This window comes from Engystomops pustulosus, chromosome 2, assembly GCF_040894005.1.
Source record: "Engystomops pustulosus chromosome 2, aEngPut4.maternal, whole genome shotgun sequence".
NCBI lineage: Eukaryota > Metazoa > Chordata > Amphibia > Anura > Leptodactylidae > Engystomops > Engystomops pustulosus.
Genome location: NC_092412.1, coordinates 132138622 through 132166431, shown reverse-complemented (window position 1 = coordinate 132166431; position 27810 = coordinate 132138622). Strand labels below are relative to the sequence as shown.

The 27810-nt window shown below is 40.2% G+C and overlaps 2 protein-coding genes across 3 annotated transcripts in view; one reads left to right on the top strand and one right to left on the bottom strand.

The window, feature by feature from the left end:
- Positions 1–589: 589 nt before the first annotated feature.
- TUBD1 (tubulin delta 1) lies at positions 590–27643 on the bottom strand. 2 transcript variants are annotated; one of them, XM_072136459.1, is made up of 9 exons: positions 27036–27643; positions 18087–18277; positions 17865–18012; positions 17094–17310; positions 10305–10536; positions 9133–9297; positions 1830–1964; positions 1462–1645; positions 590–793 (listed from the first exon to the last, which is right to left on the bottom strand). In XM_072136459.1, the coding sequence occupies exons 2-9, from the start codon at positions 18253–18255 to the stop codon at positions 691–693; spliced, it is 1353 nt and encodes a 450-aa protein (XP_071992560.1). In that variant the 5' UTR covers positions 18256–18277; positions 27036–27643; the 3' UTR covers positions 590–690. The 2 variants fall into 2 exon arrangements, with proteins under 2 accessions (XP_071992560.1, XP_071992559.1); XM_072136458.1 differs by lacking the exon at positions 27036–27643 and adding an exon at positions 26672–26943.
- The window catches only part of RPS6KB1 (ribosomal protein S6 kinase B1), a 35314-nt gene continuing 34966 nt past the window's right edge, over positions 27463–27810 (top strand). The window contains exon 1 of the mRNA XM_072136456.1: positions 27463–27770. Within this exon, the coding sequence (XP_071992557.1) occupies positions 27639–27770 (132 nt within the window). The 5' untranslated portion in view covers positions 27463–27638. The remainder of the gene's footprint in view (positions 27771–27810) is intronic.

Here is a 27810-nt window from a genome sequence, read left to right as displayed (position 1 = left end):
ATGTAGTATCCCCGTGATTGCACTGACCCAAAGAATATAAAAGACATGTCATTTGGGGCGCAAAATGAAAGCCGTAAAACCCAAGCCTACAAAAAATGGTGCAAATGCATTTTATTAATAACGTCGCTATGAAGTGCCATTTGGGGCAGAGTAATGCGTTTTATCAATATTGTCGCTATGAAGTTCCATTTGGGGCAGAGAGTAAGTGTCGCTCATAGGAGAGTATTAAAGCACCAAACTACTGACTGAGCCTAACCAAGTTGTTAGTTGTATCAATAACACTGTATACTACAAATTTCTTATATTGTCACTTCACGTCCAAAAATACAGTTACATTAATTGTAAAATTGTTAAAAACTGTGATAAAAATATTGAAACATAAAAATGATTATGTGGGTTGTCCTGGATACAGCAATAACCAATTTGTGGCAATATTCTACTGTCTGGGCACATGGCACAAATACAGATGTACTCCATTTACTGATTAGATGACTTTGAAAGGCTATTGATTCCATTTAGTTAAGCTATATCGTTTCCATTTTGTTCACCCTTATCTGAATAAAAAAACAAAAGGAAGAATAAATAAGATTTATTAAAAATATATCAATCTCAGCAAAAAAGTGCTTCTTTTTCTTTAAAACACTAGATGTGCTTAAACATGCAAAACATATGTATTCTTAGAATAAATAGTCATAAAGTGGAGTAACTGGAAATTATCTGTTCAAGTGTTGTGAAGCACTGCAGGAAATCCTCTTCTTCAATGCCATATTTTGTGTATTGGTGAACATAGGCTCTAAAACAGAAAGAGAAAGAAAACTCAGACACAAATTATTGGCCAACTCAACCCAAACAATATTTCCATGCTGGAAGAAGTTGGTCTCAATCCTTGTTATTGCTTTGTGCTGTCATTCTAGCCTCTGATTTCAATGTATTAAACTTTTATGGTTAATCACTGAAGTTCTTGGTACCCTGTGTGTTAGTGTATTAAACCCCTTTAAATGTCAGGCAACTTGGATTTCCACTAATGTTTTTGTTGGTAAGCCACTTGCAGAAATGTCTGGCAGGGTCTTTCTATACTCTTGTTCAGAACATTTGCATGGTTGGTAGAGCTACCATATAGATGAACCACACCCAGGTCCACACTGCTAATTTTGAGGGCGGCACCTCATTGTATGTACTGCACCAAAGCCAGGTCCCTTTGAATTGCATTTCTCTTGACTGTGGTTCTACCATTTCGACATGTGATGGACTTTCTACCTTTTTTTTTATTTGGATCTATATACCAGTTGATGAGGTTTCCCTTAGTTGGTATTTACACTTTCATAAATAAAGTACTTTTTGCATACAAGAAATACATAGTTTGACTGCATCAAACAGTTAAAATAAATGTTAATCTTCAATAATGTTAGCAAGTCTAAGAACACTGTACTGTAGGTCCATATGTGCTTTCTAAGTTCTTACTTTGATGCAAACATGTTCCATGCTTTTCCAACAATGCAATCCAAAGGCTTTAATAGACCTTGACTATTGCTCATTAAAGTGGCAGACTTTTCGTATTTATTGAAAGATCTTGGGGTTTTCCAAATACTGAATGAATCATCAGGTGGCAACCATGGTGTATACATTGCAGGATCTCTGAAGCCCTCTGAAATGAAACAATTAAAAAAAAGTACATGTCAATAACATGAAGTGCATATGTTGGCCATATTCCTAACAATAACAGATAAGGCAACAAAGTGGCCACAGTCTTAAACAGATTGGCTTCTGTATAGAACATTGTGGAGACAGTCTGCCGTACAATGACGAAAAATGTTTTAAACAAGACTCACCAGAAGAAGCGCCTTCAATATCTTTTCCACGGAATATTGCAAGGTTTGCTACAGATCTATTGAACAGCTGTTCAGCCGACAAAGAGCTATTTCTTGTTGCCACCTCTGTTGGGAGGTGAACTTGCCAGTTGATGCCTATAGATTTAAAATATTTGTGAGAGTAAAAAAAAGTTATAGAAACACTGCCTATTGAATATAGGGATAATACTTCAAATTACAAATCTCCTGTTTAGTCCGGTCTCCAAAACATTTACTAAAGGATTCTAGGCTAATAATAATAGTATAAAAAATAGAATCACACATGATAATTCAATGAAGATTGTACAAATCTCAAAATAAAAACAGATAACAAAAATAGTGATCTCTATCAGATGAGGAGTTGGCAGAGACGTCAAGATATCCTAGTCGCCTGTCATTAAATGTGGCGGAGAGAAGGTTGCAATTGTTTTTGCTACATCAGGTATATAGGACACCACTGCTACTTTGGAAGATGAAAATAATAATTCCTTTATTTACTGTATATAGCGCACAGATTGGGCAGCATGCACCGAGCTTCCCATGCAGTTTGTCCCGGTTGTTTAGAGGAATGGCTAATGGCTCACACGTGTTTTGGTTCTCTGGAGGGAGGCAGAAGATTTGATTGGCAGGGTGTAGGATATAAGGTTTCCTCATGACCCTAAAGTCAGTCGGTGAGTTATTTAAATAGTATGCAGTGTAATCGGAATAAGTGTCTGGCTGTGGAGAAATTCCTCTACCAAGGACGGAAGAGTAAAGCCTGGTAAAGAATACATGTGAATTTGCAGAGACTGGAAGAAGTCATACTTATGGTAAATAGGACTGTTTTGATGGGGATGAAAATGGTTGTGTGCCAATTGACGGAAATTAATTGTTGACAAGGTCATGGGGGTGGTGTGCAGGATGCAGATTTCAATAATAAATTTATATCACATTCAAAGATCAGATTTACAATAAAATTATAATTGTGTGGCTACACATGTCAACCTTAAATCTGTATCCTGGACACCTATCCCAACCCCTTGGTGCCGATCCAATAAATTCAATTGGCAATTGAACCATGTGAAATCCAAATACAGTGCGCCCACGTTTACTTAAGGTAAACCTCCACCTAAGAGGTGTGGGTATGGGCATTCAAAAATCCCCAAGAAATATCTATTTTAGAGGGGCCCCATCTTGCCTGTTTTCCCATTTATTGGATGGAGTTCAAGGTATTCCAGAAAACAGGGAGTGTTAAAAAAAATGTGAGAAGAAGTCGGGCTACGCATCAGAAGAACTGTACCTGAATCCATGGAGGTTGGTGTGGGGTTGTAATTTGTACCGGATACAATTGTGTGAGAGGGAGCTAGAATCAGTTAAAGTGGTGTGATGAAAAAAGGGGTAGGGAAGGGAGAAAGCGGTACAATATTATTTTTTGTATATTTCTTCTGAAAAAAAAATAGTGATCACATGTCTTAGAAGAAGTTTCCCTTTTTATTTCTTATCCATTCAAGTGAATTGGGATTAATTGCAAGTCTCTTCATTTCAATAGTTTCTGACAACCCTTTACCCTAGTTACGACTGGCATACGGCTACCGTATATATGTCCTTTTTGCACATGCCCTATGTAGATGGCATATATTTTATATATATGACCGTGTCAAACGTTAAACAGTCATATTTTCTGAACCGTGGTACCTAGAAATACAATTCTGGTGTCCTATTAAAGAGGAGAATATACCCAGGGTTCTGTTTCCAGGTGACACAGAACAGGATATATACACAGATCTCAATTCCTTACTTTAAGAGTTGCTGACTTATCAGTCTTATCTAACCATTGTATACCTCTCAATTGTCAGAGAGGAGGTTCTGGAGCAGAGAGGGTGTGTGTTATGGTAATCTTGTCATTATAAGTCACACTTTATAAGACACATCCCCTCCTCCTCTGCTCCAGAGCCTCCTCTATGACAGTGGGGCGGATTATTGTGGTCAGATACTGCAACTGATATCTTGGCAACCATGGTGGCTAGTAAGAAAATGTTCATCTCAAAATATATGATGTGGTCAAAGGTGCTCTTTAAAAGGAAATCCAACATCAAAGTCAAGCATGATAAACCAGGAGCACTTTCTCATAGATCCATGTACTGAAACTATGATAATCCTCTTATATCAGTTATTCATGGCTTCCTTGCTTCTTAAATAAAATGTTAAAATTATGCCAATGAGCCTGAAGGGCTATTGACATGTTACAGAAGCCATCTGTGCTCTGACTTCCCAAGCTCAACTGCACATATCAGTATTCCCCTCCTTCTGCATTACCTTTAATCTCTGCAGGAGTGAGCACACAGTGGGAAGGGGAAATGCTCTTTCAGAATGTAACAGCCTTTAAAAGGTACAGAAATGAGGGGCTCTGATAACATGTACTTAGCTTCTTTGTTCCTCCTACCCGAAATCTTCGGCGCACAGTGCCGTTGAAAAAGCTTGTTCCCTGATGCCCTGCGTTCTTTGTGCGATTTCCTGTTGTGACCCCCGGTTCCGTACTTCACTCTGATCCTGTTCCGCCTGCCCTGACCTGTTGCTCCGTTCCCGACTCTGATTCCAGGCTCCCCTTCCTGACCTCCTGCCTCTCCCTGACTACAATCCTGCTTAACGTCTGTGTACCTCGACTTGGATGCCACCGTGGACAAAGTCGCACCTTGGAACTACCTGGCGGTACCTCGCTGCAGCAGGTCCAACCCGGTTTGCGGCGGGCTCTGGTGAAAACCAGGTGCCACTTAGATTCCAGTCTCTGGTGTCTTCTTACATCATTGTCTGCAGTGGTCCAGTGGGTTCACTACCTCTGGAGCCCGACACCAGTCTACAGGGTTTGGCGATCAGTTCTTCCTAGAATTAATCTACAGGGAGCCTGGTCGGTGGGTACGAAGCTGAAGTCATCAAATGGGAGACTCTCAGTCAATCAGGTGGGTTACTGGAGAATGAACACAGAGTGATGTCGGACAACACTACTACGGTAGCCTTTCTATGGAGACAAGGGGAAATCAGGCCCCAGGATCTCTGTTATCTTTCCAGAAAGATCTTCACATGGGCTGAGAGAAATGTTTTGTCTTTGTCAGTAGTTTATCTGGCAGGCTCAGACAATTCAGAAGTGGATTATTTAAGTCGTCTACTCCTAGACTCCAACTAATGGTCCCTGAATCCGGGAAGTCTATTTCCTTGACAGTGAGATGGGGTATGCCCCAGCTAGATCTATTTGCCACAAGAAGGAACAACAAGGTACCACATTTCTTTTCACTAGACCCCAGTCAGTGGGTCTGGATGCATTCTACCAGAGTTGGAACGCAGATCTGTCATATGCAGTTTCCTCAACTTCAATAATAGCAAGAGTTTTTCAGAAACTATGCTTAGAACCAACAAGACTAATTATAATCATGCCATTCTGGCCAAAAAGGCTAGTTCTTGGCTCTCCTGAAAATGTTCTTAGAGAATCCAGTATTCTCACCTCTCAGACTGGATCTTCTCGTTCAGGGCCCGATTCATCACCCAGATGTTCAGGGTCTAAACCTAGTGGCATGAATCCTGAAAGGAGCCTTCTAGATTCAAAAGGTCTGTCAACGGAAGCAGTAGACACCATAATATCTAGCAGAAAACCAGTCACAAATTTTATCTACCGGAAGATCTGGAAGAGGTTCTGTTCATGGTGCGGAGACAATACACCAGACCAACAGAAACCAAACATTGAAAAAAATCTAATACTTGAGCAATCAGGATTTTTAAAAGGTCTAAAACCAAATACTTTGAAGGTACAAATCTCAGCCATAAGTGTCTTCTTTGACACATCACTTGTTGAGCATCCCTGGATCAGAAGATTTATTAAAGGATGTCCAAGGCTTAAAACTACTATTGGTCCCTACATGGGACCTTTCCCTTAATTTGGAAGCCGTAACTAAACAACCTTTTGAGCCAATATCGGAAATAGACATTAATCACATTACAATTTAACCCTTTCACGACCCGTGACGTAATAGCACGTCACGGGTCGGCCGCGGGTGCATGGAGAGGGCTCACGCGCTGAGCCCTCTCCATAGCCGGTAAGTCTTTGCTGCATATTGCTATCAGCACATTGTAATGTATGAAGAGTAAAATCCCCATATACTGCCATACTGTAGTATGGCAGTATATGATAGGATCGTGCAGACTCCCTAGGGTTAAAGTACCCTAGGGAGTCTGAAAAGTACTATAAATAAAAATAAAAAAAAGTTAAAAAAAAAAAATTATAATAAAAAACCCTAAAAACTCAAATCACCCCCCTTTCCCTAGAACTGATATAAATATAAATAAACAGTAAAAATCATAAACACATTAGGTATCACCGCGTCCGAAAATGCCCGATCAAAATATGATAACGTTTTTTCACTGCGTTTAATCCCGTAACGGAAAATCGCGCCCAAATTCGAAAATGGCACTTTTTTTGTCATTTAAAAAAATTAAAAAATTCTATAAAAAGTGATCACAAGATCCAAGATCCTAAAATTGATAACATTGTAAACGTCATCAAAATCCGCAAAAAATGACACCACCCACAGCTCAGTACACCAAAGTATAAAAAAGTTATTAGCGCCAGAAGATGGCAAAATCCCCCAAAAATTTTTTGTACAGGAGGTTTTAATTTTTTTAAATGTATGAAAACATTATAAAACCTATACAAATTTGGTATCCCCGTAATCGTACCGACCCAAAGAATAAAGTAGACATGTCATTTGGGGCGCACAGTGAAATCCGTAAGATCCAAGCCCACAAGAAGGCGGCACAAATGCGTTTTTTTACCAATTTCACTGCATTTGGAATTTTTTTTTCCGCTTCCTAGTACACGGCATGGAATATTCAATACCATCTCTATGAAGTGCAATTTGTTACGCAGAAAATAAGCTGTCACACAGCTCTGTACATGGAAAAATAAAAAAGTTATGGATTTTTGATCATGGGGAGTAAAAAATGAAAATGAAAAAACAAAAAAGGGCCAGGTCCTGAAAGGGTTAAAAGGGTTTTGCTTATAGCAATTACAACAGCTTATAGGTTTGGTGAGCTACAGTCTCTCATGTAAACACCTCTTTCTACAAGTCCTGGATGACAGAATCATCCTAAAACTAGATAAGTTCTTCAAGTTTTTTTTTTACAAAATTTTTACCAGTCAAGAGATAGTCTTACCCTCTTTTTACAGTAACCTGAAAAATCTGAAGGAAGAAAAATGGAATTGTTTGGATGTTAGAACATCTGTTATGCAGTATCTAGAACTAACAAAAACTGGAGGAAGGACTTTCTTCAATTTTCAGGAAAAGGCAAAGTTGTCAAAGCGTCAAAAAGGTTTATTACGAGATGGTTAAAATCGACAATTAGGGTGTGTTACTTATTATCAAATGTACCAGATTTACTTAAAGCTCATTCTACTAGGGCAGTTGCAGCCTCCTGGGCAGAGAATCAAGGGGCATCATTGGACCAAATATGTCATACTGCCACATGGGTGAATCCATTTACATTTGTCCGCTATTTTAACTTGCATGTGGAGTCTTCCAAAGATTTAGTCTTTGGTAAGAAGATCATTCAGGCAGAGGTCCCTCCCAAAAAAGTATCTGGTAAGTCTCCAGTTGGGCTGCAATGGGGGAGGGGGGGGTGTGCAATGGGCACTAGTCCACCATGACAGCCCGTTTTTTCCCCTCTCTTTTCTTACTATATGGTTATCATCACAATCTCTTCTGGTGGTACTCTGTTAGAAACAGGTGAGGGGTTGCTATGGATGGCCATTTAACCACTCTCAACTCTCTGCAGAGAATAGGAGCAACCTCCCGCTGCGATGTGATGGTGAAATAGTGGACACCGAATTACTAGTAAGTCTAATTCCTATTATTTGGTTATTTGTGTATTAGAAACAACTATTGTAACACGTTATTGTATCACATGTCATGTAAAAAACCCCAAAATGGTTATATGTAAAGCTGTGTGTTTTGATAAACCTATCACCAGGAATGTAATTTTTAGCAAACTTCTCACCAGGAATGTAATTCCTGTAGCTGTTGACAGGTTCTAATGGTCTATGCCAGTGATGGCGAACCTTTTAGGGACGGAGTGCCCAAACTGCAACCCCAAAGCCCCCTCATTTATCGCAAGATGCCAACCAAAAATAAAGCAGTAACTTATTGCTCCCTGTTCTTCAACAACGTTCAATCATACTGGATTCCTGAGGACACCCAAATTTGCGTCATTGTAGCTTTATTCCCATGTCCCTCTGTACACAGAGAATCATTGGGCGAACAGGAGGTCCTCCAAAGAGAATTTGGCCCTGTCTACACATTCCCCTTTTCCTACAGTCCCATGTATGTATCACTTTAAAATAACACTAAAAATCAGCATCTTTTAAGTTGTTTGAAACTGCAGGATAATTCGTTGACTCCTGTCTGGTGTGCTGGGGCAGTGGCCCTAGTGCCCACAGAAAGAGCTTGGAGTGCCGCCTCTGGCACCCGTGCCATAGGTTCGCCACCACTGGTCTATGCTATGGAGATTTTAAAAGTGCCTTTGTCTGCATTCTGAATCATTTCAAAACTTTATAAAACATAATTTCACATTACGTGGCTCCCTGTCACCACCATGTGGAGAGTCCCGGGGAAGGCACCATTAAAATCAGCATAGCCAAGGCTACTGAAACCTGTCAACCACTAAAAATTATAAAACGAGAGGTGCCCTTTAAAAGGAGAACAGAACTTCAAAATTTGACCTGGACATTCAGACTCCAATGGTCCTCAGACAAGAAGGGGTTTGCCAAAAGCGCTTAACAGATTCATTATAAAGAAATTTTAAAGCGTGTACCCTATTTACTTTGAAAAAAAATATTAAAACAATTGTCCTTTATATAAATGTTCGTGAACCCATTACTGGGGACTAGCCTCTCGAGCTCCATTCAGACAAACCCACTCTCTGCTATGCACAAGCCAATTATTTTTGTTTCCACAAGGACTGAAGTTCTAACCAGAAAGTGCACGTCTAGCTGAGGGCACAAATACTGAGAAGTGTCTGTTCTACTATGGGAGTTGCTGTCCTATATTTTGGTGGAGTTTGGACTGTGGGTGCTGCAACCACAATATATGCCAGTAAAGATGCTTCTTTACTGTATGTGGAAGGAGTATTTTTTCCACTAAACTGGCCAAAGTCATCCGAGGAGTATCCAACATAAATAAACCCTTAGAGCTTACTAGAACACATATTCAAACTACATAGTTATCTGTATATATTTTGAGATCTGCTACATGACTGCTTGTACCTTCTTCCATTTTTGCATTAGCAATAAGCATTTGTCGTAGATGTTTGATGAGACCATGCCAAGTAAATGTACTGTACGCCAGGGAGTGTTCAGACATCTGAGGAATGTTACGAAGACCTAGCATCTTAAATTCTGGGTGTGGAACCAGGCTCTCCATCAGTTCCCCTGAAATGAAAAGGAAAATAGTGTGTATTAGCAGACCTGATGAAAACAAGTATGTTTTTAAAGGTAACCCGTCACAGCATAACTAATCTAACAGCACCAGGTAGACTGTTGAAATGCATTTCAAAAGCATTTCCCTTCTGTTACAATATGCAAATACGTTGAGATGAGTCAGCCCGGGAGGCTGGTTACAGGTTCCCCTTAAAATATTATTGTAGAAAAATGTAATCATTATTGAATGTAAAAATAATAGTATGTCTGAATTTTCTTTTTTTAACGGCTATAGACCGATACCCTAATAGGGTAAAACTTTTCCCTTCAGGTCATGTGACCCACCAACACTTTCGGAGCTTCCTACGATGTCCCATGTTCTGTGGACTTCCAGTGGCTCATTACTATATGAACTCCCCCCCCCCCCATAAACATCACTTATGTCATTGGAGGGATGAGCAGATGTCATTGGCATACCTTTCCAACCACACAAATGGTGTTCAAGGAAAGGATGTGCATTCAGTAATTCATAGTATTTAAAGTCTTAAAAAAAAAGTTTACAGGGAACAATAGGTGACCCTGTTAGGGTATTGTACTTATCCTGGTAAACTTATTTTATTCATGCCCAAGCCCTTTAAAGCCAATGGGGATATCTGGCATTGATTTGACAAACATTTTAGAGCACGGCCATAGATGTATATCAAAGGAAAAGATTCCATTAATGTGAAAATACCCTTAGAGGAAATAAAGTTAAAATAAACAAACTATGTAGAACACAAGATGTGCAAGGTACGGTATATGGATCTATAAAATATTTATCACTTTTTATTAAGTTCTAATTTTTCTATCAATGTAGCTACATTGATAGAAAAACAAGAGCACCATTTTGATGTACATATAGTTACTGTAAATGAGTGATATTATTTGTGCAATGTTTCACACTTTTTACCACGGATACCAAGTACAGTAGTTAAGTTTATATTAAAAAAACCTTACAAATGTATACAGACATATCATACCAAGGGGATTTCTACTGTAGTGTGTGGCTCCATCTGTTGTGTATGCAGGCTGAAATACACTGCCAAGCTGGTGTGCAATAACTTTATTAACGTCCTGGAAGGATATCTGCTTAATGTTCATTCGTTGAGAACAGACTTTGTGAATAACATCGTTTTCATGAACCAGAAGAGCATCAGAGGACTGATAGAGGTGGGAGAGTGTTAAAATGGAGTTATAATTCTGTACAATGACCTAGGTGTGAAAAGTTTGGATAACTGAATTAGACTGGTTAAAATAATACATTTACAATAAGGTAAATCAATGAAAATGCATAGCATTCAATGTTTGTATAAAACAAACATACAAACACACACAAACAGTAATTCAAATAAAAAATGATGATTAAACGATGTTTTATCATAAATTACATATCCCCCATCCACAGGATAGAGGAATAAAAACTCACCATGTGTTCCATTAACTTTAGTGTCCATATCACAGGGCAGCTAAGGGAACTTGCAGGTCCCTATTCTACTGGTCACAGGGGTCTTGGCAAACAGACCCATGTGATCAAACATATTTATCCTGCGGCTAAGGGAAAAATGTTTATTAAAAAACCCTTTAACAGAGCCTTAGGATCTAATCATATCTGGATTGTTCCATCACATGGCACCAATAGCACACAACAGACCTCAGGATTATAATAGGGTCCCATAACTTTTCAAAGCTACAAAGACCGCATGGTTGGAGTAAAAATAAAACATATGTCCATCAAGACTGAAAAATAAATTCTATAGTGCCAAAGGCATCAATGCTATTCTGCCGTATGCACATGATCAAAACAAATACTAGTCCAGAGGGGAAACATGCATTTGATTCCACAACTGTAGGTCCAGCCATCTCTACCGTGAAAACTGGGATCTACTCACAGGGTTCACTGCAGTCACAAAACATTTCAATCTTAAAGCATCTCTGACCATCACATAAAACATTCCAATGTATTTATGGAATGTGCATCTTAATAACCATCTAAATATTCAGTTGTCGTTATCAAAAGTGTATGGCCATTTTAAATACACATAATCAAACAAAGTTTGCCTTTTGAAATGAAAGAATAAAAAAGTTAGTTGAATTCTTAATAGGCTTTTCTGAAACTATACTGTGTAAACCTTCTATGAGCTCATTAACAAAAACAATTAGCATAGTTTCAATATCCACTTTGCTCTACTGGTTCTCTGCCGTCAGATTGGTCATTCTGGGCAAAAGCAGACAGCCTCACAACAGAGGTCTGAAAATAATTCTGTAGATGGTATTTAATATTCCATGCCGTGTACTGGGCAGCAGGAAGAAAAAAAAAGTCTAAATGTGATACCATTTGTGGGACTGTACAACCTTTTGATTGCTTTTGCAAATGTAAAAAAATTTGGCTTTTTGGATATTTTGGAGTTTTTCTCCGTTATCGGTTTCCCCTTCAGGAATAACAGTTTTTATATACGGGACTTTTGGGATACGACAATACCTGACATGTTCACATTTTTTAATGTGTATTTATTTTTATATCAGTTATATATAACTGATATTATATGTTTTTTACTTTTATTTATTTTTACTATTTTTCAGACCAATGGTACTTTATCCCTGATTGATATTTCCAAATACATATAGGGATTTAGTACATGCCACCAGCACATCGTAACAGATGTTCTAAAATGACAAGTCCTTACAAAGACCAGAGGCTGTCATGGTGATGATGTCATGGGGAGCAACGATCACAGCTAAGAGGGTGGCCGTTACATGCTGTGGTAGCGATGCTGGCAGCATTTAAAGGGTTAACACTTGCGTTTGGTGTCAGCACCAATCATGGGTGTCTGCAATATGCAGCCACAATAGTGTGGCTGATAGTGTGCGTGTAGCTGACATGTGGCAAGAGCTGGAGAGTGTCATTGTGTGTAATAGGCATCTCATAGATCACATCATCTCCGATTTGACTTATCTCTCTTTCTTTCTTTGTGTCAGATACTAGGGAATGTACCCTGATAATCTAACCACATTGTCAGTTCACAGAACTAGATGGATCATAATGGGGCAGATTTACTTACCCGGTCCTGTCGCGATTCTGTGGTGCGTTGTCTGACGAGGATTCAGGTCTGCCGCGATTCACTAAGCTCGTGCGCCCGAGTTCCTGCATCTGTCGCTTCTGCGCCGAGGTCCGCCGGAGTTCACCTGTTTCTGCTAAGAGAGTCCCTGCCCACACCCTAAAATTTTTCAATGACCATCACGGAGTGATAGGAGCTAAAACCATTGCAAAGTAAAGGGTTAAAAATGATCTTTATTGTGTTAACACTAGGGGATTGAAATTTGAGAACTTTCTTTCATGGGCAAACCACTTTAAAGAAGAGAAAATCCTGCCAGAGGGGACACACAGTATGTGATTGTGCTTGATGCCCTTTAACTCCTTGCCGAAATGTAACATACTATTATGTATCATGCTGGCTGCGGGTGTATGGAGAGGGCTCACAGGCTTTTTGCAGCATACCCCCATTGGTAACACTCGCGGTTGTTTCTGGCACCGATCACGGGTGTGAACCATGTAAATGCCTCTGGCAAAGCTGTCAGAGGCATTTAAATCCTGGCGGCACAAGGACACCATCAACTTTTGAGGTCATTAGGGGTGTCGATCGGTTGCCATGACAGCCTCGGGTCTTTTGGTTGTAATCTATTCATTACAATGTGCGATTTACACATGGGGGGGGGGATGTATTAACGCACTTGCGCCACTATTCTTGTGGTTTTGCGCCTAAAACGCTGCCTGAAATGCCTTGCAGCACAGTTATCAAGGCTTTTAGACCGGCAGCTTTCCGACTTGTTCAAATAAGGGGCGTGGCCTTCAGGAACATGGGTGTGGTCTTGCTAGAAAGCGGCATGGCTTATGTAAAATCGTCCGTGCGCCCAAAATTCTGCCGCACAGTTTATACCAACTATAAGTGGGTCCAAAGTAGGAACCGACTGTCTTATCCTGAACCAGGATTCATCAGCACAGTGATAAATCTGGCGCAGCAAAAGACTAGTGTTTTCCAGCTAGAAACTGGCGGAACCTGAGACACATTGTTAAATCCCCCATTGTAATGAATGATGAGGAAAATATCCATATACTGCCATAGAGTAGTATGGCAGTATATGGTAGGATCAAGCAGACAACCTAGGGTTAAAGTACCCTTGGGGGTCTGAAAAATGGTAAAAAAGCTAATTAAAAAAAAAGTTACAAAAATATTATATTAAAAAAACCTAAAAACACGTTAGGTATCGCCGCATGCCAAATTTCCGATCTATGAAAGTATAATAACTGTTATTTTTGGCGTTCAACCCTCTAACGGAAAATAGCACCAAAGTCTAAAATACCGCTAAAAAACATTCACAAAAAATGACACCACCCACAGCTCTATACACTGAAGTATGAAAAGTTATTAGCGCCAGAAGATGGCAAAATGAAGAATTTTTTTTTTTATTTTGTACAGGAGGTTTTAATTTTTGTAAATGTATGTCCACATTACGATACCTATACAAATTTGGTATCCCCGTGATTGCACCGACCCAAAGAAAAAAGGAGACATGTCATTTGGGGCGCACAGTGAAAGCCGTAAAATCCAAGCCCACAAGAAAATGGTGCAAATGCGTTTTTCACAATTTTCACTGCATTTAGAATTTTTTCTCCCGCTTCCGAGTACATGGCAGAGAATTATAAATATTGTCACTACGTTACGCAGAAAACAAGCCATCACACAGCTCTTTACATGGAAAAATAAGAAAGTTAAGAGCAGCACAGCCAGTGATAAACGATTAAGCGCTAGAAGGTGGTGAAAAAGGCGCTAAGGTGACAGGAAGGAGGACAAACTATTACCTGGCGTGACGTTGGCCCCTCCACCTTGTTCAAATCAAACAAAATTGGTGTCAAACGTTTGTGCTGGTTTGTGCAGCAGAAATTTTCGTTTGTTCCGCTATCGTTTTTAAGATTTTAATGAAAGTTTCCAGAGGTCATCAGAGGTCAACCAGCCCCCCCACATTGCCCAAATCAAACAAAACTGGGACCAAACAATTCTACTACGTTTGTGCTGGTTTGTGCTGCTCAAATTTTTGTTTGTGCTGCTTTTGTTTTGAATATATTCATACTTTTTTTTTCAGAGGTCATCAGAGTTCATTTCTTCCAAAAGTACAATGTGTTTGCTAGCTCCCCCTGGTGATCAAACCAGGGAAGTGTCACTAGGTTTGTTTTTTTTACCAGTTCATCCTAAACACCTCAAACACTTGAACATACCTTAAAAATGATAGCGACACAAACGAAAATTTTTGCTGCACAAACGTAGCACTAATGTTTGACACCAGTTTTGTTTGACTCGGTTAATGTGGGGGGGGGGCTGCTTGAACTTTTGAACTTTAATTTTTTGTTCATATATTCAAAACAAAAGCAGCACAAACAAAAATTTGCGCAGCACAAACGTAGCAGAATTGTCCGGCACCAGTTTTGTTTGATTTGGGCAATGTAGGGGGGCTGGTTGACCTCTGATGACCTCTGGAAACTCTCATTAAAATCTTAAAAATGATAGCGGCAAACAAATACACCAATTTTGTTTGATTTGAACAAGGTGGGGGGGGGGCAACTTCACTCAGGTACTGGCGTGCACTGGCTGTGCTGTGCTTCTGTGACTCAGGTCCATATTGTTTGGTAGCTAGTGCACACTTCTTACTTTACTGCTTGTTTAGCATGTGTATGTATACTAGCTCTTATGTTTTGCTACCTTTTGCCATATTATATCTGACCCTGTCATTTTGTATTTCTTTTTCTTGACCATTTCTTTCCCATCTCGAATATGCAGTTGAATAGTTATTGGGTAGATCCAGAGTAGTTCAGTCCAAATTATTGTTTATTATGTGGAGTTCATATGGTCTTACACCCTGATTCTTTCAGTTATGTTGCCTTCTATATTATATTTATGTGTTATATTCATGAATGAAAAAGTAACAAAACCAAAGTACCGTATATACTTGAGTGTAAGCCAATGCGAGTATAAGCCTTAATTTTACCAACAAAAACTGGGAAAACCTATTGACCTAAGCCAAGAGTGGGAAATGCATTGGTTGGGTTGTCATAAGAACCAGGATTAACACTAGAGCTTCATTACAGACACCTGTGATAACTGTTACAGCTGTTTATTGTAGCCTAGGACTAAAGCACAATAAATTACCAGTATCCAGAGGTCTGTTTGTAACTAGGGGTCGTATGTAAGTCGAGTGTTCTTAAGTATAGGACCGCCTGTATAGCCAGACAACCCCTAGTTTGCCGATTACAGCAGAGAGAAGAAGAGGACCGCGGGAGCCGTGACGAGGATTGGGAGTGGCGGAAGGCGAGTATGCAAGTTTATGATTTTTTTTATTAACTTGTGTATTAGCCGAGGTGAGGTTTTGTGCTGATAAACTCGGTTTATACACAAGTATATACGGTATGTAATTTTTATAGTACATAAATATATTTGAACCTTTATCTGAAGTATGAAATAAATACATGGTCCTGTGCCTTTTATGAGAAAACTATGTAGCTGTGACACAATAGTCACAGGATAAAGTACCATTACTTTGTTTGTACAAACAAAGCTAAAAACAACAGACCGAAGTAGAATTATGTGAGTCACTGAGTAAAGTTCCTATTTCATAATGGGATTTTCCAAAAGGTCTCCTCCTTCATACAAATAAATCCGCCCACAGTAAAGTCAGTCTTATCTGGCCACAACGCGGTTATGCCATTTTAACAAGTCATACTACTAAATGAGTGGCTAACAAACTCTGAAAAGAAGGCTGAAGGGAACCTGTCACCAGGGATGAGGTTTTTGCTTGGAGACAATTTCCAATAGCCTGTACTAAGCTGATTTTAAAAATACCTTTGCACCATCATGAATCATTTTATTAGTTTATATAACTTTAATTCACATTACCTGGCTCCCTTCCAGCAGCGTGTGGTGGATCCCGTTTGAGGGGCAGCAGCAGCCTGTGTGCCCATGTCAGTCTCATCTTCTCCACACTCATGCAACTCCCTCACCCCTACCCCCATTGAGTAACCCGGGGAGGGGGGGATGGTGTGGAAGAGAGAAGAAAGCATGCAGAGACACAGGCACACAACGTCTGCAGCTGCCCCTCCCCTGGAATTCACTATATGCTGCTGACAGGGAGCCAGGTAATGTAAATAAAAAAATTAAATTCCATACAAAAATGCTACAAATCTGAAGTGCGTTGTGTACTTTAAGGATATCTCCTATCCATGTCCTATTTACTTAAATTAAAATAAAAAATGCAAAGAAAGTTGTAAAATAGTGAAAAAATAGTGCATCAGATCACATCTTTTTTTCTGCTATTAATACCAGAAGCAAGAAGGGAGGTAACCTTCAGTATACTTATGTAAGTCAATGGGGAACTGAAGACCTTCTATTTTTAGTTCCTGTTATACCCTTTTTAAAATCGAATATGTAAATGAAAGCTCAGACTTAGATGTAAACTGAGCCTAGGATCTACTGCCCACAAGAGAGTTTGATGCGTCCAACTCGCTTCTTGTGCTTGCTGGAACATCTGTCCGGAATGCTCAGTAACTAGAACTGAACAGACACGCTGAGTTCAGTTCCATTTACTGAGCGTTCAGGCTGGATGTTCCAGAAAGTACACAGTTCCAGTTGGATGCATCAAACTCACTTGTGACACATTATGCTTCAAGAATTTGCAATCTTTCTCACTTTTACAGTATATAAGAATTTGTTAAGTATATTTACCTCTCCTGTTCCATAAGGCCATATAACCGCATTGAGTAATAGGGAGGTAGGATAGGCATCACGTAAACAACTTGTTATGAAGGTTCCCATTCCAGAGCCAGTGCCACCTGCCATACTCATTATTGTGACAAAACCACCCAATCGGTCACATTTTTCTGCTTCTTTTCTAACCAAGTTCATGATTATATCCTTATGCTTCGGTCCATGGACACCGTATCTGTAATGATAGTTGAAAAATAATTGAAATTTAAACTATTATTTCAGAGAAGATAACATATTTGAGCAAACTCTACCTAAAGAAAATAAATCCCGTATAATATATTATATTTAACATGTTTCTGAATACATATATACTGAATACATGCAGTAAAACTTAAATGTATTTGCTGGTCACCTACTTTCAAGGCAATTTGGAACAATTCTGCCGAACCTCCACCAATCTACAGAGCAGGGTCCCAAGTTTGCATGTTGGAACTTGCTGTAGTTTCAATGAATCCCAGCTAAAGTATGGATTAGTCAAATTTATAAGAAAAAACATTTTTGACTAGACCAACCCCAAAATTCTATTCAAAGGCAGCATTTGAACCTGCCCAAAGCCTTGAAAATTTCTGAAATGATTGCCATGTATGAACTGGAGAAGTTGCCTGTCTGAAAAACTAAACACTGTACAAAACATCAACATGGTTAATACTACAAACCAAAATAATTTTTTAGAACATTCTCTAAAAACATAAAGACAATTGTATCCCAAATGCAAATAAATACCCTTACCCATTTGCCCAGTTGTTCCCTGAACCCTGCTTCTGGGAAAACAGGGACTTCTCACTATAGCTCCATTTACCAGAATGGGCTGCCAGTGATAAAGTCTGAGAAATGACTTTAGGTTCCATGTCAAGAAGCACTGCCCGGCTGACAAATTCTACAACAGAAAAATAGATACAATTAAACCGCAGTAAAGCAAAGATAGTTAAAGTCTTTAAAAATAACTTATACCTCCAGATTCAGTTTCCTCAAAGAACCTCTCCTTAGATGCAGCTTGATATAGTCCATTCTCCTTCCTGGGGCACAGGCCATTGCTGTGGAAATCATTACAAATGACATCAAACAACTCGTAGCCAATTTGATTGCCACACTGCCCCAACTGTACTGTAATTATAGACATGTCCAAATAACACAGCTTTAATCTGCAGGAGGAAGAGAAGAGATATGTTAGGTAGAGTATCACCAATGCTAATGTATGGTGCATAGATTCTGTATGCTCACAGGGTTCATACACAAAACAACACCCACAACGGTTGAGTTGAACACAAATGTTTTAAAAGTGTTAGATCGTTGAAACATACACTAGTTTCTATTATATTCCTGTCCCAGTGCTGTATTGTCGACATGTCATCTGAGTTTTGTCGGATTTTCACAGCTCAGAGGGAGGTCTTCTTTTTCAGAATCTACTACATAATTGGGGGACTTATTATGGTTGGTGGAGTAGGCCTGAAAATCTCCCTATCCCTGGCAGTGAATGCTCCGGGTCCCATTTTTAACTATGGTCTCCAGCGGCAACCAGACGGTGGAGACTATTGTTGAAATCTCAGTCAGGCCAGACCTGGTCTAAACAGGTCCAACCTAACGGAGCTTGGTCCACATGTATTAAGAGGCCTGAGCGTCTTAGCAGATTTGGGATTTTGGGGGGAAATTTAAGACTGGAGTTTAAGAGTCCCCCCACTACATAAAATGGACTGAATGCAGCACTTCTTTCACTTCAAAGAGGCACCTGTTCCAAGATAATTGGCCCAAACTAGTGCAAGTTACTCTGCACAGGAAGATGTTCCATGTAGTGGCGTAAAACACTGGTCAGTAATAGTGCTGCCCAAGGTAGACTAGGATAACGCACATACAAGAACATTGTGCTTGTACAAGGAACTTGTTATGTGGAACTGTTATGTGGAATTTGTGTGAATTTGATTATACACTAAACATATAGGGGCACATTTACTTACTGTCCGATGAGGATGAAGTCTGCCGCGATTCACTACAAGCGTGCACTCGATATCCTGCATGTGTCACTTCCCCGATCAGGTCAGTCGGAGTTCACCTTCTTCTTCCCGGTGTATGTAAGTGCATGACTTGCGACACAATTTTTAAGTTAAATCCCGCGGTTTGTCTGAAACCATCTGATCGTCCGGCGGCCCGCCCCCGATTACATACACCGGGAAGAAGAAGGTGAACTCTGGCGGACCTGAGCAGGGAAGCGACACAAGCAGGATATTGGGTGCACGATCTTCATGAATCGCGGCAGAGTTCATCCTCGTCGAACAGTCCGGATCGGGGGTTCCACAGGGACCGGGTAAGTAAATGTGCCCCATTGTATCTAATCAGATCCAAATAAATTCCTTTATTCACTAATATGTACTGTAGACCACTTCTCCTCTGTTCATACAACATTCTCCTCAGCAAAAGTGAGTCTAGTCTTTTGATTCTTTTGCTTTCAGTCCAAATGCTCCTAAACATCAAGACATTGGGGCACATTTACTAAGGGTCCGCAGCCGCAAATCTGTCGGGTTTTTCCCGAATATTTCTGCTTTGCGCTGTATTTCACAGGATTGTGGCGCACACAATCGATTTTTGGCGCAATCGCGCCGACTTTCACGCAACAGAAATGGGGGGGGGGGGGCTGTATCGCGACTGGACCGGGTAAGTAAATGTGCCCCATTGGATGATCATTACGCTGTTCAGTGCTGAACTGACAAACTATTCCACCCGATTAATGAAAAACGTGTTTTGATCTATCTGGTGCACTCTGCACATTCCACAGGCAAACTGCACTAGTTTTGATAAGTGTGGGCCACTGTATGAGTTGTGGGGAATTGCTCTGGTAGTTGACAGGTAGCAGTGCAGGAAGCAGTGACACACGCAGGTTTAAAGTCCAACTTAAGTGTTTTATTCACACTTGCAAAACAGAACACAAATTCAGCCTTGGCTTAGGCACATGCAAAAAAAACATTACAAAAGTAATTCCTGCCCGGCTAGGCACTGTCTAATACATTTGACGGACCCTATCTATCCGGGTACCAGGCTGCCTGGCACACGCTCTTGGCCAGCAGCAAGACAGGAGGCCCTCAGTTACCTTTGCTGTCAGAATGCAATCTCGCTTTCAGCTCTCCAGGTAGGGCCTCTCCTACTGCTTCTGGCCTGCAGATTAAATCAGGCCCTAACGAGACCTGTGACCCGCACCTGTGGGCTATACAAAAGACCAGGACCGAAGCCCGGGTGGAGTAGGAGTCCCACTACCAGCCTACCCCTACTCCATAATAAGCAGGCCCAGTACGGATATTACAAATGTGTCTGTGTTAGCTAGGCCAACACAGACAAAACAGACTATTCCTGCTTATCATGTCTGCATTAACCCTTGGGTTACTGCAGACAAACCCAGGGCTTTTACCACATGCATTTCATCTGCCTGTAAGACAAATAGCGGTTTTCCCACACAATACCTCTTACTTTCTCACAGAGTACAATGTCTATATGAGCATAAAGAGATCACATACTGTCTGCCAGTGACTGGACAGTATTAAAGAGGACCTTTCACCACCCCAAACTTATTAACTTTAACATTCCCAAATGTAGGGACCTGCTCACTAATTCAGAGGTACTTTGAATTCTATTCTTAGCCCCCACCGTTACCGAGATATGAGCACCGTTCTCTGACTGTAGCGGATGGTCAGAGAGGAGGTGCTGCAGCAGGGGTGGGGGTGTGTTCTTGTGATATCTTTCGATAACACGCTGTGTTCTATGTGCCAAACAAAGCAGCAGCGCGCAACCAGCATACAATGTGCATTATGTACAAAGCGAACGGGGAGCGCGAAGCAGCAGGCAGAGTGGTCTCGCTAGCTGTAGAACAGCGAGACCACTCTGCAAGTTCAGTGACTAAGGAAGATCTGGTCTGACACCGTCCGCCGCTGATTGGACGGTGGCAGAACATTTGCATATACACACACGCCCACACCACTCCTGCAGCACCTCCTCTCTGACCATCCGCTACATTGAATGGTCAGAGAACGGTGCTCATATCTTGGCAACGGTGGGGGCTAGGAATACAATTCAAAGTGCCTGTAAATCCGTGAGCAAGTCCCTACATTCAGGTATGTTAAAGTTAGTAAGTTTGGAGTGAAGAAGCATAACACATTCCTCCAACTCCTTCTCTCAGATTATAACGGTCAGATAGTGGACCTGATATCTCTGCAAACGTGGGGACTGGAAAGAAAAAAAAAAAAAAAAAAAAAAGAGCCAAATCCGTGTAGCAGCCCCCAGAGAATGGAATGCTGATTCCACAAGCTGGAGGTGGTGAAAGGTCCTTTTTAAGAGCCCCGTCTCAGTAACCAGCACCATGGATGCACCAACAACTACGGTACAGCACAAAATGCCAACCCAGAAACTGCATTCAGACTAGACAATAATAGTGCAGACAACATAGTAGATAATAGTACTTTAGACCACATAGATGGATTAAAATACTGGAGATCCCCAAAATACAAAACTACTAATAGAAAGTTTGGGAAATTGAAAAGTCAGAGGTTTGTCTTACCGACTCTGCAGTGCTGGTAATATAAAAAGAAAAACACATTTACCCTCCAATTTGAGAGAGAAAAAGAGGACAAACTAGAAGAATATATACAAATTGTGAGTCTTTATTTATAGCACATATGCACAATAACATAGGCGATGCCATCACCAGGTGGCACCGTCATAAAAATGACAAAAAACAAACAGTAAAATGATATTGAGAACATGGGTGGTATGGTACAGAACAGAAGGAACGGCTGACTACAGACAGATGGGATGATGGGTAAGTAGAAACCTGTTTGGTTTAAACAATAGACTGGGTAGGTGTGAGCCTAAGCACTGCTATAGAAACATGTGTTCTAAACAGGACTAGTATCAGCGATAGCTTTGAGAGAGAGTAAGTTTTTTATAAATGGTGATAACGCTATCTTGTGAGCTGCATAGCCAGAATGGCTATGATGTGTGAAGGCAAGATCTTACCCAGTCATCTGTAGAATCACTGTCCTGGAGGAGCCGTGTCCCCGACGTACGTTTCGGCTCAGAGCGAGCCTTCGTCTGGGGGTCTGGTAATATATATTAACCGGTTAAGGACTGGGCCCTTTCCCGTTTTTTCATTTCCCTTTTTCACTCCCCACCTTTTACACGTAAAAAGCTATGTGACGGCTCATTTTTTGCGTAACAAATTGCACTTCATAGTGATCACATTGAATATTCCATGCCATGTACTGGGAAGCGGGAAAAAAATTCCAAATGCAGTGAAAATGGTGAAAAAACGCATTTGTGTCGTATTCTTACGGCTTTCACTTCACGCCACAAATGACGCATCTAATTTATTATTTGGGTCAGTACGATTACAGGGATACCAAATTTGTATAGGTTTTATAATGTTTTCATACATTTACAAAAATTAAAACCTCATGAACAAATTTTTTTATTTTTTATTTTGCCGTCTTCTTGTGCTTATAACTTTTCCATACTTCGTTGTATGGAGTTGAGGGTGGTGTCATTTTTTGCGACTTTTGATTATGTTTTCAATGATATTATTTTTAGGACTGTACGACCTTTTGATCACTTTTTATAGAATTTTTTTTTTTTTTAATGGCAAAAAAGTGCCAGTTTTGACTTTGGACGCGATTTTCCGTTACGGGGTTAAAAGCAGTGAAAAACCGTTATTATATTTTGATAGATCAGGCATTTTCAGACGCGGCGATACCTAATGTGTTTATGATTTTTACTGTTTATTTATATCAGTTCTAGGGAAAGGGGGGTGATTTGAATTTTTAGGTTTTTTTATTATAATTTTTTTTTAACTTTTTTTTATTTTAACCCCTAGGCGCACCAGGACGTTATAGTACGTCCCCGGGGCTAGATGCTTAGCGCACGGGGACGTTCTATAACGTCCTGCTTCTGGCACCGGCTCACGAACGGAGCCGGTACCAGAAGCATCGGCTGTCAGCTGTCTAGTACAGCTGACAGCCTGCGCTAACACCCGCGATCGGAGCCGGCTCCGATCGCGGGTGTTAACCCCTTACACGCCGCGGTCAAACATGACCGCGGCGTGTAAGGGTGTTTGCGCTGTGGATCGGATCCCCCGTGCCGCTTACCGGGGGATCCGATCCACTTCTGGGCAGCTCCGAGGACTGGCATGTGCCCCGGAGCTGCCCGGTCTCCATAGCAGCCAGACCCCTTCCGGGTCTGGCTGTAAACTGTCTGAGCATGCGCAAGCTTGCTCAGACAGTTTACACTGCTCTACAATAAAATAGTATTATAGAGCAGTGTATTGAACTTAAACCAGTGATCAGAGCATCACTGGTTTAAGTTCAAGTATGTATAAGTAAAAATATGCAAAAACAGTTAACACTACACATTATAATAAATAAAAAATTAATACATAAAAATATAAGCCCCTAAAATGTCACTTTCCCATAAAAAAACTTAATAAAGTATAAAAAACATAAAAACACAAAAAAAACCCGCATATTTGGTATTGCCGCGTCCGTAACAATCTGCATAATAAAACAGAATTGTTACTGGACCCGCACGGTAAACGCCGGAGGAAAAAAACGCAAAAAACATTCCGAAAAAAGATAATTTTTAATTAATACCCTATAAAAATGCTCTAAAAAGTGATTTAAAAAATGTTATGCACTCCAAAATAAGCCCACTAAAAAGAACAACTGTTCTCGCAAAAAATAAGCCCCTAACAAGATTTATCTGCCAAAAAATAAAAAAGTTATGCATATAAAAAGATGGTGATGCTAAAATGAATAAGATTTTCTCCAAATTAGTTTTTATTCAGTACAATTGAATAAAATACACAAAACCCCCACATATTTGGTATCCCTGCGTCCGTAACAATCTGTATAATAAAACAGAATCGTTATTAGATCCGCAAAGTGAACCCCGTAAAAAACAACCTAAAAAAACTCTCTCTGCTAAAGATGATTTTTTATTAATGCCCTTTAAAAATGCTCTAAAAAAGTGATTTTAAAAAGTTACGCAATCTAAAATAAGACCACTAAAAAGAGCTATCATTCTTGCAAAAAATAAGCCCTTAAACAGATTTTTGAGGTGAAAAATAAAGTTATGCATATGAAAGACGGTGATGCTAAAATTAACAACAATTTTGCCAAATTACTTTTTATTCAGTAAAAATGGGAAAAAATAAAAAAATATATATAAATAAAGTATTTTCATAAACGTGGCGACCCAAAGAATAAAAATAATATACTATTTTCATGGTATGGTTAACGGCCCAAAAAAAAAAACACATAAAAATGTTCCTAAAAATTGATGATTTTCATTTCCTCCACCAACAAAGAGTTAATTAAATCTCACCAATTAGCTATAGATGCCCCAAAATTATGTATTAGAAAAGTGCATCTCATGTGGCAAAAGAAATAAGCCCCTATAGGTGCACAATAAAAAAATGAAAAAAATTATAGCCTGTACAATGTGACATAGAAAATCTGATCTGGATGGCGCCTCCTTCCCTTCTATGCCCGGCCGTGTGCCCATACAGCAGGTTACCAGCACATATGGGGTATCCGTGTACTCGGGAGAAATTGCGTATCAAACTTTGTGGAGCCTTTTTTCATTTTATCCATTACAAATGTTTAATTTTCCACCCAAAATGAGTGTATTGTGAAAAAATATTACAATTTGCAGACTCCACCTCCATTTTGTTTTAACCCCTATAAAACACGTAAAGGGTTAACAAACTTCTTAAAAGTGGTTTTTCATACGTTGAGGGGTGTAGTTTCCACAATGGGGTAATTTACGAGTCTCGCTATTATTTAGGCCTCTCAGTGTCAATTAGAAACTGAGCAGGTCCATCTAAATACAGGTTTTGGCGATTTTACAAAAAATGTGAAAAATGGCACCCAAATTCTGAGCTTCATAACATTCTAGTAAAATATGTGGAATCTGAAAAAACCATGCCAACATAAAGCAGACATTTGGGAAATGTAAGTTATGAATTTATTTGGGTGCTATGACTTTCTGAATCAAAAGTAGAGAATTTAGAACGTTGAAAATAAAGAATTTTTCAAAATTTTTGCCAAATTTAGTTTTTTTTCATAACTAAACGCAAAAGATTTCATCCAAATTTTTAAACTAATTTGAAGTACAATGTGTCACGAGAAAACAATCTCAAAATCCCCTGGATATCTCACAGCGTTCCCACGCTATAACCACTTATAGTGACACAGGCCAGATTTGAAAAATGGGGCCGCGTCCTTTAGGCCAAAAGATGCTGTGTCCCGTAGGGGTTAATTTTACTATTTTTCAGACTCCCTAGGGTACTTTAACCCTAGGTTGTCTGATCGATCCTACCATATACTGCCATACTACAGTATGGCAGTATATGGGGATTTTACTCCTCATACATTAAAATGTGCTGACAGCACATTGTAATGAATGGGTTAACCCGAAGTAGCTTCGGGTCTTCGTGAGACCCGAAGCTACCATGGCGACGGGTCGCCGCTCCCCGATGACGTCACGGGTAGCGGCGATCCTCGAAAAGATGGCGGCGCCCATGCGCCGCCATCTGTTTGAAGCCGCCGGCAGTTTTGTCGGCGGCAATCAGCAAGAAAACACCCGCGATCAGTGCCGGCACCGATCACGGGTTTTACTGGTAAGCCTTTGCTGCAATATGCAGCAGAGACTTACCGGCTATGGAGAGGGCTCGGCCCGCGAGCCCTCTCCATGCATCGGAACGCGACCGCCGCCTATAATCTACACATAAAACCTGTTCATTCCCCATTAAGTATGCTCAGGGAATTCTGTACACAGCTGTATAAGTATTATATATGTTCATACCACCATAATCTACACAAACAACCTGTTCATTCCTCATCTATGTTGCTCAGTGAATTCTGTACACAGCTAAATCTGTGTAATATATGTTTATTCCACTATGATTTACACATGCAACTTGTGCAATTCCCATCTAAGGTAGGATGCTCCATGAATTCTGTACACTGCTAAATATGTGTAATACATGCTCATTCCACAATAATCTACACATACAAATTGTTCATTCTGCATCTAGGATGCTCCCAGAATTCTGTAAACAGCAGAATATGTGTAATATACGTCATCCACTATAATCTACACATAACACTTATTCATTCCCCATCTAGGATGCCCAGGGGATTCTGTACACAGCTCTTTAGGAAGAATTCTGTAAACATGGAAATATGTGTAATGTATGTTCATTCCACTATATGCCCCCTTTAACCTTTACTAATTCATTCTTTTTAGCAAAGGGGGTCCCCCACTTAAGAACACCCAACTTAGAAATGCCCCTCTGGATCTTGGTAATTTACTGTACTTTAGCCCCAGGCTACAATGATCAGATGTAACAGTTATCAAAGGTGTCTGCAATTAAGTTTTATTGTTAATCCCCAACATTTTCAAAATCCAATAGTCACAGAGACCAAAAAAATGTTGGTTTGGGTTACAATTATAAAATATACAGTTCCAACTTAAATACAAATTCAACTTAAGAACAAACTTACAGAATCTTCTTGTACATAACCCGGGGACTGCCTGCATGTCCGATTAAATAGGGAGCCGATCAGAAACCAGCTCTACTTAGTAAGATGAGAATATTGATCCATATAAAGAGCTAGACTTCCCATCACTACTGGTTATGCCTCTATATGTGGAATAATGGTCCATTTCATTCCTAAAATCCAAAGGGAACACCTGTTCACCTTATGCCCCCGTCTACATAGCTCATCTTTCTGTGTTCATTCTTTTCGTTCTGTCCTGCTGTTATACAGTAAATCTACATAATTTCAGTTGAGCACTTGTCCAAGTTCCACAATGAGGCTTAGAAAAAGGTTTTGGAAGTCAGTTCAGAAAACATCAACAACATACCTTAGAGCGAGTGCGGGAGCCTTGTCTCCTTTCACCGAGCAGATATGAAGCTACAACCGACTTTTAGAATTGTCTCTGATAAACCAAAGCTCCCATCCTATTACTCTTCAAGTTTTTCTGAGGTCGGGAAGTAAGAACGGTTTTTGCATATTTCCCAAGTTTCTTTGAATGCGCCGTTTAGACAGTTTACCATCTCCTGCTGTCTGTTTGCAAGTAGAACAAAAGCTATAATTGTCTGCAGGTAAGGAGCCATTTTGTTGAAGCCAGTAATTCAACCTTTTCAGTTAATAGTTCAAAAGTACTAATATTAGATCATTAGACAGTTATCAAGGTTAAAGCATCTATAATTTCTTTATTATTTAGATGGGGTTAATTCCTTCAAGGCTACAGGTACATCTACAGTGATTTCCCACTGGAGCCTCAGCGATTGTTAGCTTTGAAACCCGCTGTCTCCCATTGCGCATGTGCGCGCAGCCAATTCTGGTCACAAGCGTTCGCTCCCTGTGTTGGCGGGAACGCGCACGCAGGGGACCTGGGAAGTAGAGTCGTACGGGGCGCCGCTGCGTTTCAACGTCCGGTGATGGCGGCCGTGTGTTGGAGCCCATGAGGCGGGGACACGGGATTCCAAACCGCTGTGCGGGAAAACCGAGAACGTCCGAAGCCATGGCGGGCGTGTTTGATATAGATCTGGACCAACCCGAGGACGCTATTTCAGATGACGAATTAGAGGACGGGGTGAGTAAAAGCTGCGAGGCTAAGGAGGACTGAAGGCCCA